We start from the raw sequence: 12,832 nt of genomic DNA, 5'->3' as shown, positions 1-12,832 counted from the left end.
GAAAACTTAGATCGGATGGGATAACTAAGGACAAATTAAAATAAATTATAAATCAAAATTCAAAATTCAAAATTAAATCAACTTAAATATTTTTTCAAAATTAAATCAACTTAATATTTTTTTCAAAATTAAATCAACTTAAATATTTTTTAAAAATTAAATCAACATAATATTTTTTCAAAATTAAATCAACTTAAACATTTTTTCAAAATTAAATCAACTTAATAATTTTTTAAAATTAATTAATTTCTTTTTACCTAACCTTTCTCAATCTAATTAACTTAACATCATGCAAACTTTAATTAACATAATAATTTTTCAAAAAAAAACACGTGGCTTCTCTCGGAGGCACCTCCCACACAAGGGAGGCGCCCTAAACAGCGGCGGGAAAAGTCCTGCTGACTTAACCTAAGGCGCCTCGGATCATCTCTGAGGCGCCTCCAACAGCTCTTATAAGGCGCCTCAAACAACCTTTAAGGCGCCTTCAACCTGCGATATTGCCACAAACAGAAGGCTTTCTGCTCGTTTTTTTTTGTCGACGCCTTCCTTGAGTTTCCCGTGTGATTTCTCCCCAACCAAGGCGCCTTCAACCAAACTCTTCCTTCTCTACTCATAGCAATGCCTCCTAGGTATACTCTAATCCACCCTTACTCATCAACTACATGATTTTAGTACTAGTTTTTGCTATTTTCTTGTATATTGTCAAAATTAGGAAACGCCGACACGCTGATCCTACACCGGCTAGGACTCCTTCTACGGATCCTAGATTCTCCTCTGAGCGGCATAGGATAGATTTTGCTAGGTTTACATTTGAGTCTATTAAACCTAGGTATGTAGGTAGGACATTTTTTACCCAGTTTTGTCACCCCGCAGTCCAGATGATAGATTACTATCAATTAGGGAAACTGGTTTACTGCAACAATACAGTAAACTAGGACTTGTGTGCACAGTTCTATCACAACCTCGAGAAGGTTGATGATAGTACGTATTCCACCAGAGTTGGTGGAACTGACATCCAGTTTACTCCCTCCCTGATTCGCACGAGTTTAGAGCTTAGGGAGTCTGCATGTACCTTCCTGTCACTACAACATTTTTCACCAATGGCAACGTCCAATAAATGTGGCCTAAAGTATAAAAACCATTGCCTTTTCTTTAGACAACAGTTTTTAAACCGTGGTATAGTCAACCGTTGCCTTTTGTTTAGGCAACGGTTTTACTAATAATTCGCAACACTATAAAAAAAAACGCAGCCTTTGATGAATATAGCCAACGGGTTTCTAATCATTCTATGGCAACGGTTTATGGCCGTTATCTATGATAGCAACAGAAAAAACCGTTGCCTTTGATTGCAACACAGGAAAAATCGTTGCCTTTGATTGCAACACAGGAAAATCGTTGTTATTGATAACAACAGAGGAAAACTGTTGTCGTTGATAGCAACAGAAAAAAATTAATACTGAAAATATACCAATTGAAGAAAATTATACCAATTAAAGAAAAACATGCTCAAAATATATTAATCATCCACATACATATTGAAGAAAATTAATTACGTTGTTATCCAAAACAAAATATTATAATACTCAAACAAATATACTAATTAACAAAGTATGCATCATCTTCATCCACATTTGTCTTAATATTTCTCTACCTTAAACTTAAATCTTTGCACACAAAATATAAAATCATTTGTCATCTATCATTACTGATCAAAACATTTGATCTGCATCCACATTTGACCTTCATCCACTATCAGTACTTGTACTAAAAAATCAAGCTATATAGCATCATCTTCTTCTGCTTCTATGTCCAACATTTGATCTTCATCCACATGATCACCATCCATATTAGGATCCTGTATACAAAAAAAAGGAATATTGTAGAATTACAAAGAAAACATTAGGTGCATAATGAGAACTGATATTATCTAAACCACTACAGATGTTAGTTTGGTGCATATTCAATGCTTGTAATGTGACGCTCATAGCATGACCAATCAAATCTGTGTATATATTACTGGTTATAATTTGCATGTCTCCTTGCATTGCTTCTTCTAGGCCTGTGCTACTGTAAGTGAGTCTTTAAACCAATTCAGAGCCTAAAATGATACCTAAGGTCAGAGGTAGAATATCACACACATACTAAGGCATCCATAATATGGTCCGGTGACGATGCCTTGCATCATGAAGATTCAGACTCAAATCCTAGTACATCAATGAGTTCTTAGCCCAAACCTAAATTTCTATTTGCCAAACCCTGAGCAGGTGTCTTTGTTTGATTACACACATTAATTACCAGGCAAGAATAGGTGACTCCTAGAGGAAAAGATGTGCCAGTATAGGTTAATACCCACAACTGCATGGTTAGGAAATTGTATGCTAGTGAGTCTTTTGTTAGGAAATTGTAACACGGACATTAAAATTTGCATGCTACAGTTGCATATCAAGGTTGATGGCTTAATAGTATGCTTAGGTGTGAAGCACGCTTTCTCGGACATTATAAACTCTATCACGCGAGTTACATGGTTATGGACAAAACTAGTTTAAATGCTCTTGTATGTTAAGGGTTCCTCTTTTACAGAATACATGGTTGTGATCTAATTATCTATAATAGATAAAATGCGTGTATTCTTTTGTTTAGGAAATAATAAAACGGATGCTAAGATTTGCATGCTACAGAGGGCATAGATAAAATTCATGCTACTGAATTTGACTATTTACATTTGAAATTTATCACATGATTATGTATAAAAACAGCCTAAAATCAGTATAAAGTAATTATCGCAAATGTAGGGATGGTAAAAGATGCAACATTTTGTAAAATAGATCCAGCTATCTGTTCCAATTTTCAAACACGGTGAAAGTCGAGACCCCAAGTTAGTCAGGTATACCAAGGACAAGATATGAAGATCTAACTAATAACTAAATTTGGAGTCTATTGAAAGATGCAATAAGTCAAGAGGTTACGTACAATAAGTCAAGTTAGACAGGTATACCAAGGATGCAATAAGTCTATTGAAAAAGGTAATTACCACAAGTTATGCCTTGAGTGCATAAATATTTGAACAAATTCCAAAAATATTTATTTAATATGAACTTCATTTTTACCTTGGGATTATTTGGAGCAAGAGTAGATGTGGATGAACGTAGACCACTATTAGCATCACATGGAGATAACAAAGCTGCCAAAGACTCCATGTCTATTCTTGAGTCATTTTGATTTAACATGGTCCTTAGAAGAAGTTGAAATTTTTGCTCCATTGCCACCATCTCTTTACTATGTTTCACCTCCATCTCTTCATGTTTTGCTTCTATCTCGTGCACCTTATCAGTTAAATGTTTGACTTCATTAGCATGCCTTTTCTCAATTTCTGCTATTTCTTCATTTCTTTTTAAGAGTGTAGGTGTTGTAGTTCTTCCATAGCATCGCACTCTCCCTGGCTTCTCTTTGCCAAATACAGTCTTAAAAGCCTCAGTAGAAGGTACACTAGAATTTTCAATCAAGTCTTGAAGTTTTGTCTAGCAATTGTATAAGTAATGTTAATTGTGATAGTGAATAATTACATTTGACATGTAAAGCGTAGAGAAACACTTACAATTGCATTATTTGTTTGTTGATCTAGTTGTTTTCCTTTCTTACTCTGTCGAGTTTCAATGAACATTTCAGCTTGAGTTGGAGACTCTTTATCCTCCTTGCTTGCACTCTACATGAAGAAAACAATGATTTAAGTACTAAATTTAGGCCAATTTAAATGTATGCTTATAACAAATAGAATAGAATACCAATCTCTCCTTTATACAAGCAAAACTTATAGGCCCTGCACGGTGTCTCCATTTTTGTTGAGCAATATTTTTAGCATTTTGATCACTTATTTCCTAAATTCATCAATGAAAAATGAATTTTATCAAACATGAAAAATATAATATAAAATATTACTTAATTATAAAAATATGTATCTTACTTGAATGGTTTCAAGTCTCCAATAATCCATCAACACTCTAAAGTGTGCTTCTGGTATGTCTTGAGGACGATTTTTCAGTCGCTCGCGCATGGTTGTATTCTCGGTGAAATGATTTTTCTTAATCCAACATTTATATCGCCTCCAAGCATCATTTATAATACCATACACAGCCTTCTCCCCTTTTTCTGGAATAATGTATTTTTGCTGCCAAGAAAAGTAATGCAATTATAAAGATCTAATTTATAAAAATACTAAAACACACATGTAGTAGAAACACAAAAGTAAAAAAGTTGATACATTGATATAATTCCATATGTGTTGTTTGTTTGGTATAGCTTTCCAATTTGTGTAAGTAAGAGGACACAAATCTGCACTTCTTGCTATTGTTCCCAAGAAACTACTAAGTTGAGAAACTGTCTTCTGGTTTGGTCCAATGGGTTCTCCTTCTTTATTCAAGATGATTTCTTGTCTATCATTTATTGATCGTTCATGAACTTTTTTACACAATGTCTTTCCCCGTTTTCTCTTCGATGTTGCCCCTAATTAACATTACGAATAAACAAGAAATTTCATATTTTCATAATGTCTAAAATAAGCAAAGACACTTAAAACACAAATGAGTTAAAATCAAAAGTTGATATCCCCTTAAACTAGAAAAAATGTTACCTTCGGTTGTATTGTCATTAGTATCCTCATCTTCTTCATTTTCAAAGTTGATATCCCCTTCAACTTCTTGTTCTATGTCATTTTCTTCACTCTCTTCATCTTCTAATTCCTCTTCTTCAAGTTGATCCCTATGGTTATTAATATATTTTTCAAGTGATATAGCAGGACACTTTGAAGTAGCCTTTGGCTTCTTAGAGGTTGGTTGTTCTTCCGTAGATCCTTGACCATGATCTCCTATTGTATTTCTCAGTTGTCTCTTCAAATTATTTGGACAAAATCTGTCATTTTGGTCATCAATCTTCTTAGATGATTCAGGTTGGACTAAAAATGCATGGTTATCAAGGTCTTTTTGACTTGGAATGCAAGTAGATCCTCCAACTTCGACTTCACTTCGAGTGGCTAAGGATTGCCTCATCTGGTCTTGCTTTTTGTGGTGTGTTTGAGTAGATCTTCCTACTTGGACTGCACTTCCAATGGCTAATAGCTTCTTCCTCTGTTCTTGCTTTCCATGTTGCATCAAAGTAGATCTTACTTCTAACTTTTCTTGCTGCATTCTAACTTCTTGAACTGCACTTGTAGTGCTTAATGGTTGCTTGCTTTGGTCTTTCTTTTGATGTTGTATTTGAGTATTTCTAGCTTCTTGGACTACACTTGCAACAGTAGAATTTTTCCTTGGCTCTTGATTTGAAGTAGATTCTTTATTTTTCTTCATATTTTTGGCACCTTCTTGAATTGTACTTGTAGTGGTCAATGGCTGCTTCCTTTGGTCTTTCTTTTGATGTTGTATTTGAGTATTTCTAGCTTCTTGGACTTCACTTCCAGCCGTAGAATTTTTCCTTGGCTCTTGATTTGAAGTAGATTCTTTGTTTTTTTTCATATTTTTGGCACCTTCTTGAATTGCACTTGTAGTGGTCAATGGCTACTTCCTTTGGTCTTTCTTTTGATGTTGTATTTGAATATTTCTAGCTTCTTGGACTGCACTTCCAGCCGTAGAATTTTTCCTTGGCTCTTGCTTTGAAGTAGATTCTTTGTTTTTCTTCATATTCTTGGTACCTTCTACTTTTACTTTATACAGTTTGAGCAATTCAGCACTGGACTTAACTTGAAATTGATGAGGTTTAATATCAATTCTCCTGTTCATTTTTCTAAAAAAGGAAAAAAAAACAAAAGTACATAAAATGATTAAAACAATAACATAACAAATGAGACAATGTATGAAAAATTAAGAACAAAAGCACTAAAATTAAGAACAAATTTCTGTAAACAAAGAAACTTGTGATACTATAAGATAAATAATATACTGAAGGATCAAATTGTCTCTAGAGAACTTAGGGAAATGAGACTAAGGAAAACAACTAGTGAGCCAACTAAGGAAGCATCTCTATACTGAAGGATCAAATTGTCTTTATACAGAAGGATCATGCCTTGAGCATACAAGTACGATATAAGAAGAAACAAAATTGTCATACCCTTCTGATCATTTCATACGCAGTACGGATATTGTCATTGTGATATAAAACAAAATTCATGTGCATTTGTATGTTTTATGTACCGAGGAAAAAGAAATCATCTCTGTGATTGAAGGATCATGTCTTAAAGTAATAAATAAAAGTTTGAAAAGAAACCAAATCCTCATACTCATGGTGAAACTACTCAATCATCTGGCCAATCAAAATGCAATCTGGAAAAAAAAATCTTGGTTTGCAAAAAATAAACACACTCACCTGCTTAAATAATGTCACGAGGTCACCACCAACACAATACTCTAGAACCAGCCAAGTTGAATAGTAGATATTAGAAATTTAGAACAAATAAAGTAAAGAAGCTATTTGAATAGCAGATAAGCAAATATTAGCAATTTGGAACAAATAAAAGATACTCATTGTGTTTAAATGTCTAGCGCAAAAAGTGACAAAATCAGTACAGATAGACTAATTAGTTACTATTGAATTCACAAAATAAAATCAGTACAGATAGACTAATCCATGGATTCTGACAAAGTGGCATCAAAATCTAATTCATCTTCGGATTCCACCATATTTGACTTAAGCAATGGATTTTCAATAACCGTCGCCGGCATATCATCCCTGACCAACTCGACTTCATAATTGGAATCAACTATAGCTAGATTTATAGCATGATATGATGGCTCGCTTTGATATAACTCCTGGGCATTTGAATTTATATCATCTTTCATATTAAAAAAGTCTCGTGGAACGGTCTTCATAACATATTTTCTATTAGCATCAAAAGGATCTTCAATATAGAAGCATTGGTGGACCTGAGAAGCCAACACAAAAGGATCATCTACATAACATCTCTTATTGAAGTAAACACAAGTCAACCCATACTTGTCATCCTCAACTTCATACCAATCACATCGAAATAACACAAATTTAGAACTACCATAGTAGTCCAGTTCAATTATTTCAATAATTGATCCATAGTATGCTATTGGTTTTGTTGTTGGATTTTCATCTTTAGTGCTAGCAAAGCTTTGGGTCACTGACACCACCGAAACACCACTATTTTGTGTCTTGCGTTTTGCATCACGTTGTTTTGTATTAAACCGGTAACCATTAATGACATAGCTAGAAAAACATCTTGCAATTGTATTTGGTCCTCTAGATAGCTCCTTAAGGTGGTCAGGTACATCATCCATCAAAGCACGATTTTTGAACCACTCAACGAAATCTTGTCCTCGACTCTTTGCTTTGCTCCACTTCTTTCTTTTTTTAACATTTGTAATTACGTTTTCATGATCCCTACAATTGAAATTGCATTGTTAAAATGAATGTTAAATACTTTTAACATAATTAAAGCCAACAACCAATAGATTTACTTACCTAATGAATTCTTGAACTTCATCATGATTAAACAAGATGTAACGGTGGGCTTGACTCCTTAACTTGTATTCCAGAGAAATTACTTTTGCACTTCCAATAGAATGACCAATGCCAACTTCACAAGGATCACATCTATCACTATTCCTTGTCATTCTATTAAGCCTTGTTTCTACACCACCATGCAAATATCGTGAGCATAATGTTAAGCATTCCTCAACCAAGTATCCCTCAGCAATAGAACCTTCTGGTCGACTCTTGTTACGAACATAACTCTTCAATTTACCTAAATATCTTTCTGGAAAGTACATCCATCGAAATTGTACTAGCCCTCCTAATTTTATCTCATCCACTAGATGTATAGGCAAATGAACCATTATATCAAAAAAACTAGGAGGAAAAATTGTCTCCAACTGGCAAAGTGTTTCAGTAATCTCTGATTGCAAGATATTAAGATCCCCCACGTCAATTACTTTTTGGCATAAGCAACAAAAAAATGAACAAAGACGAATTAAAGGGTGGGAAACCTGGCTGGACATTGTGCTTCTCACAGCTACTTGTAGCAAGTAATGTAGAATGAAATGTGCATCATGACTTTTGTAACCATAAATTTTCTTCTCAGCAACATGAACACATCTTGAGATGTTTGACGCACAACCATCTGGTATTTTTGCTTTCTTTAAAACACCACAGAAAATAGTCTTCTCATTCGGAGTCATGGAGAAACATGCTTTTGAGAACATTATATTTTTACCTTCATTTGTCTCTTTGGGATGAAGTTTCTTTCTAATGCCCATGTCTTGTAAGTCAAAACGAGCTTTTTCATGATCTTTTGTCTTCCCTGGGATATCCAACAAAGTCCCAATTATATTATCAAATATATTTTTCTCTATATGCATCACATCAAGGTTATGGCGCAAGCTATTGTGCTTCCAATATGACAACTCAAAAAAAATTGATTTTTTCTTCCAAGGACCATTGGTAAGTTTTGTTTGCATCTTTCCAAAGACATTATTGAAGTTTTCTAATAATTCTAAGGTATCTTTCCCTTTCAACAAAGTTGGCGGAGGCCTGGATTCTTTTCTCCCATTAAAAGCCCTTGTATTTGATCTATATTCATGATCCATAGGCAAAAAAATACGATGATCCATATAACACATCTTTCGACTATACCTCAAATAAGTTGAATTAGTGTTATAATTGCAACAAGGACATGCTAATTTCCCTTTTGTACTCCACCCACTCAACATAGCATACCCAGGAAAATCACTGATAGTCCACAATAGAGCTGCTCGCATTTGAAAAGTTTGATTTAGTGAAGAATCATATGTTTCTACTCCTGAATCCCACAATAACTTCAACTCCTCAATCAATGGTTGGAGGTACACATCAATATTATTCCCTGGTGATTGCGGGCCAGGGATTAATAAAGATAGCATAGCATACTCAGCCTTCATACACCACCAAGGTGGAAAGTTATATGGTATCAAAACCACAGGCCAAGTACTGTGAGACACATTCATGGATCTAAAAGGATTAAATCCATCACTGGTCAATCCAAGCCTTATGTTTCGTGAATCACTGGCAAAGTTAGGATGACATTTATCGAAGTCTTTCCACGCCTCTCCATCCGCGGGATGCCTTAACTTTCCATCCTTTGAACGCTCCTCTTCATGCCACCTTAATGAGCCAGCTGTCTTTGAACACAAAAATAACCTTTGAAGCCTAGGAATCAAGGGGAAGTGTCTCAAAACTTTACCGGAAATTTTGTAAGCTTTCTTATTTTCCTCAAGTTGGCGATCTCCTTCAACATTCTCAATCCATCGTGGAGCTCCACAAACATGGCAAGAGGTGTCATTCTCGTGATCTTTCCAATATAGCATGCAGTCATTAGGGCAAGCATCAATCTTTTTATAATCAAGCCCCAAATCCCTTATCATGCCTCTAGTTTTGTTTAATGAATCGGGAATATTCAATTGAGGCATAGATTCTCTCAACAGCACTAATAAAGCATTGAAAGATGCATTACTCCAACCATAAAGGCACTTCAACAAATACAGTCGAATAGTGAATGACAATTTAGTGAAGTTTTTGCAACCCGGGTACAACTCTTGCTTTGCATCTTCAAGTAGATTATAGAACTTTTTAGCATCTTCATTAGGGCCTTCGCCAACTCCATTTTCTTCTTGTGCCACATCTCTAAATTGTTCATACAATAGTCCATCAATATCATCAATTGCATCCTCTCTATCATCCATATCACCATTAAGATCCATCGGGTTTATTAGCCCCTCACCATGACGAACCCAAACATCATATCCTTTTTCAAATCCGTATCCAATTAAATGATCAAGCACCACTGCCCTTGTCCTCCAAAAAGCATTGTGGCATTTAGCACAAGGGCACAAAATCTCTACTCCTTCAGGGTTTCCTTTTGTGTACGCATAATTCAGAAAAACTTCAACACCATTAATGTATTTTGGGCTATATCTTGGTAATTTCATCCACGCCTTGTCCATCGGCTTACTTAGGATAGCATCAAATAAAAAAGGATAAGGAATATTTACTTGCATGCCAATATGTAATGAAAAGCTATGACATTCTTAAAAGGCATGAATATGATGTTGAGTTAGATTCACCCACCAAAATAACATGAATGAGAGTCCATAAAAACATTCTTAAAAGGCATGAATATGATGTTGAGTTATATTTACTTTTCCAAATCATTTTTTGTCATGACACCTTACTTGTTCCCTGGTCAAATGTGATGTTGCAATTAAAACCTAGAAAAACATCTGTTATAACAAACATCTAAATTTAATGTGAAAGGGTTATATACTGTTCACTATGGAACATAAATTGATAATTTAGCATTATAGTACTTCTTTTTAAGTTCTAACTTCCAGTTTTTCTATTTTTTTGCTATTGAGCGTAACGTCCAATTTTCTGTCCCAAGAGGAAGATCATACTTTTTCTACCAAAAATATTTAGATAAATTATCATTACATAAATTAAAAGACTTAAATACTAAAATAATGAAAAAGTAATTTATGAAGTAAGGATTAACTAAGAATAGTAAATAATACAAGTATGTCAAATATAACCTGAAAAAACAAATTATGAAGTACTGCAAATTATCATTTATATATATAGAGTACAAATAGAACTTGAGAAAATGGGTTAACTGATAAAAATTTTCATCTAAAAGTATTTTCCAACTTTGAAGGCACAGGTTATATGATCACAACTAATAAAAATTGTAAAGGGATACACATTGAGAAGCACATACCCATTGGACCTATTGCAATCATATGAATTATAAAGCTCTAAAGCCATAAATTTGTCCAAGTTTTTCTACATAAGATTTTTTAGCAAGTCAATTGTTCTATATGATCCAAATATTTAAAGTTGCATACTCAATAAGTTATACGAATAATTTTGCATGTTTTATCACTCAACCTTTGTGACCATTAGATGCCGACTATAGTAAACAGCCAACACACAAGTGAAGAACAAACCTTACATGCAGTATCAATTCCAGAACTTAATTGTAGGAACCTCTTTGCATTTGACATCTCCATCAATCGTTTTGGGGCATCCAAGGAGCTGAGTTTTCATTTTCTTTTGCCTAATCAAATGTGAAGTTCAAGAATATTATTTGATCAGTAATCATCAAAATGAGTACAATATTAGTTTAATGAATTGTTTCAAAGTTCAACCTAAAATTTCCAACAAATAGGCATGCATTAGTATTGGAGGCATCACCACTAATAACAACAAGTCCATCCAAATCAAGTTCCTTATTACATTTCCTAACACTCATGATTCATTTACTAAAGAAATGATTCATTAAGCAAGGATTCATTTATTGAAGCAGGGATTCATGAAGCAAGGATTCTAAGTAGTAGATTATGTAAAAGGTTTTAATAACATGTACGGATTAAGCAAACTAAGGATATAATTGAAGTAGGATTCATGAAGCGACAAGTATCCTAATTGTTAGAAAAAAAAAGAGAAACCTTAGAGAAGATGAATAGTGGCTTCAGCGCAGTCCTAATGAATCTCAGGGCACAGAGACAAGACTCTGCGGTAGTAAAGACGGGGCACAGTGGCAGAGACGAGGCACGACAGTTGCAGAGATGGGGCACGGTGACGGACACGGGGTGTAGCGACAAAGACTAGGCGCAACCCTAAACTCTGATTTCGCTACGGTGAGGGAAGCGGCAGAGAATATACAAGGAATAGAGACGGTAAAGATGGGGTGCAACAACGATAGAGATGGGGCACGGCGGTGGAGACTGGGCGCAGAGGCGGAGACGAGGCACAACGACAGAGAAGATAGAGGTGCAGCAGCGGAGACGATCGAGGTGTAGCAGTAGACAAGATTAAGGAGCAACGGCGGTGGAGACGGGGCACAAGCGTTTGGGAAAGTTGAGGCCAGCAGCGGGTAGGGTAGGGTTTGGGAAAAGTTAAACACTACATCATATAAATTATATTAATATATTTATTATTTAGGATGACATTTGTAAAATGTGTCAAGATAAGGAAAATGCGCGCGCGGGTAGGGTTTATTTTAGAAAAGGAAAATAAAAATAGAAACTTTATTTTAGAGAATGGTTATTAATCGTTGGAGAAAAATTAAAAAAAAAAAACCGTTGCCTAATGTATTTTAAGAGAATGGTATTTAATCGTTTCAAAAAAATAAAAAAAAACTGTTGCCTAATGTATATTAAAAGAACGGTTTTTAAACTGTTGCAATGAGAGGCGTTGCAAAAAATAAAGAATATTGTAGTTTAAACCGTTGCTTAATGTAGCGCAACAATATTTTAAAAAAAATATTAAAAATCGTTGCCTAATGTATTTAGTATAATTTTTTTTAATAAATGTATTTTAAGAACGGTTTTTAATCGTTGCATATTAAAAAATTTTATTAAACCAACACTATTAAAAATCGTTGCCTAATGTACTTTAAGAGAACGGTTTTTAAGCCGTTGCAATGAGAAGCGTTGCCAAAAATAAAAAATGTTGTAGTGTGTGCTACTCGGGTAGGAATCTACCATTCGGTGATCCCTATTCCCATATCACCTTAGACACCATCTACGTGCACTTTTTTTGGAGAAGAGAGACCATTTGGCCTGACTGAGTTCAGGTCAACTTTTCTTAGGGTTCAGGACTACGTTATGTACAGAGTCCTGACAGCATGCATTTTGCCGATCACATCTCGTGACGTCACGAAGATACGATTCTCTCACTCATTCTTTTTGTACGCCCTGAGTCAGCGTTTAGAAATAGATATAGCACTGCATATGTTCCATAACATCATATATGCATCTAGTACGGTCACATCAGGAGTAGTACATAT

At 34.7% G+C, this 12,832-nt stretch overlaps 2 protein-coding genes across 2 annotated transcripts; both read right to left on the bottom strand.

Moving 5' to 3' along the window:
* Positions 1 to 1,777: 1,777 nt before the first annotated feature.
* Positions 1,778 to 5,180, bottom strand: LOC121972346. The gene is made up of 7 exons (XM_042524029.1): positions 4,628 to 5,180; positions 4,259 to 4,455; positions 3,962 to 4,165; positions 3,783 to 3,875; positions 3,596 to 3,703; positions 3,108 to 3,518; positions 1,778 to 1,855 (listed from the first exon to the last, which is right to left on the bottom strand). Exons 1-7 carry the CDS (start codon positions 5,178 to 5,180, stop codon positions 1,778 to 1,780), a joined length of 1,644 nt encoding a protein of 547 aa, XP_042379963.1.
* Positions 5,181 to 6,605: 1,425 nt separating this feature from the next.
* LOC121972345 lies at positions 6,606 to 9,989 on the bottom strand. The gene is made up of 2 exons (XM_042524028.1): positions 7,474 to 9,989; positions 6,606 to 7,392 (listed from the first exon to the last, which is right to left on the bottom strand). Exons 1-2 carry the CDS (start codon positions 9,987 to 9,989, stop codon positions 6,606 to 6,608), a joined length of 3,303 nt encoding a protein of 1,100 aa, XP_042379962.1.
* Between the last annotated feature and the right edge of the window lie 2,843 nt (positions 9,990 to 12,832).

This window comes from Zingiber officinale, chromosome 4A (assembly GCF_018446385.1).
Source record: "Zingiber officinale cultivar Zhangliang chromosome 4A, Zo_v1.1, whole genome shotgun sequence".
In the NCBI taxonomy this organism is placed as follows: Eukaryota; Viridiplantae; Streptophyta; class Magnoliopsida; order Zingiberales; family Zingiberaceae; genus Zingiber; species Zingiber officinale.
Note: the sequence above shows the minus strand (reverse complement) of the source record. Positions and strands in the feature narration are given on the sequence as shown.

Excerpts from the sequence above, each read along its gene's own strand:
- LOC121972346 (XM_042524029.1), bottom strand. The coding sequence starts at position 5,180 with ATGCAGCAAGAAAAGTTAGAAGTAAGATCTACTTTGATGCAACATGGA. Across the intron at positions 3,704-3,782 it reads CTTGTATAAAGGAGAGATTG|AGTGCAAGCAAGGAGGATAA; the intron begins GTATTCTATTCT and ends TTCTTCATGTAG. Across the intron at positions 1,856-3,107 it reads TTGCTCCAAATAATCCCAAG|GATCCTAATATGGATGGTGA; the intron begins GTAAAAATGAAG and ends TTTTGTATACAG.
- LOC121972345 (XM_042524028.1), bottom strand. The coding sequence starts at position 9,989 with ATGGACAAGGCGTGGATGAAATTACCAAGATATAGCCCAAAATACATT. Across the intron at positions 7,393-7,473 it reads GAAGTTCAAGAATTCATTAG|GGATCATGAAAACGTAATTA; the intron begins GTAAGTAAATCT and ends TTTCAATTGTAG.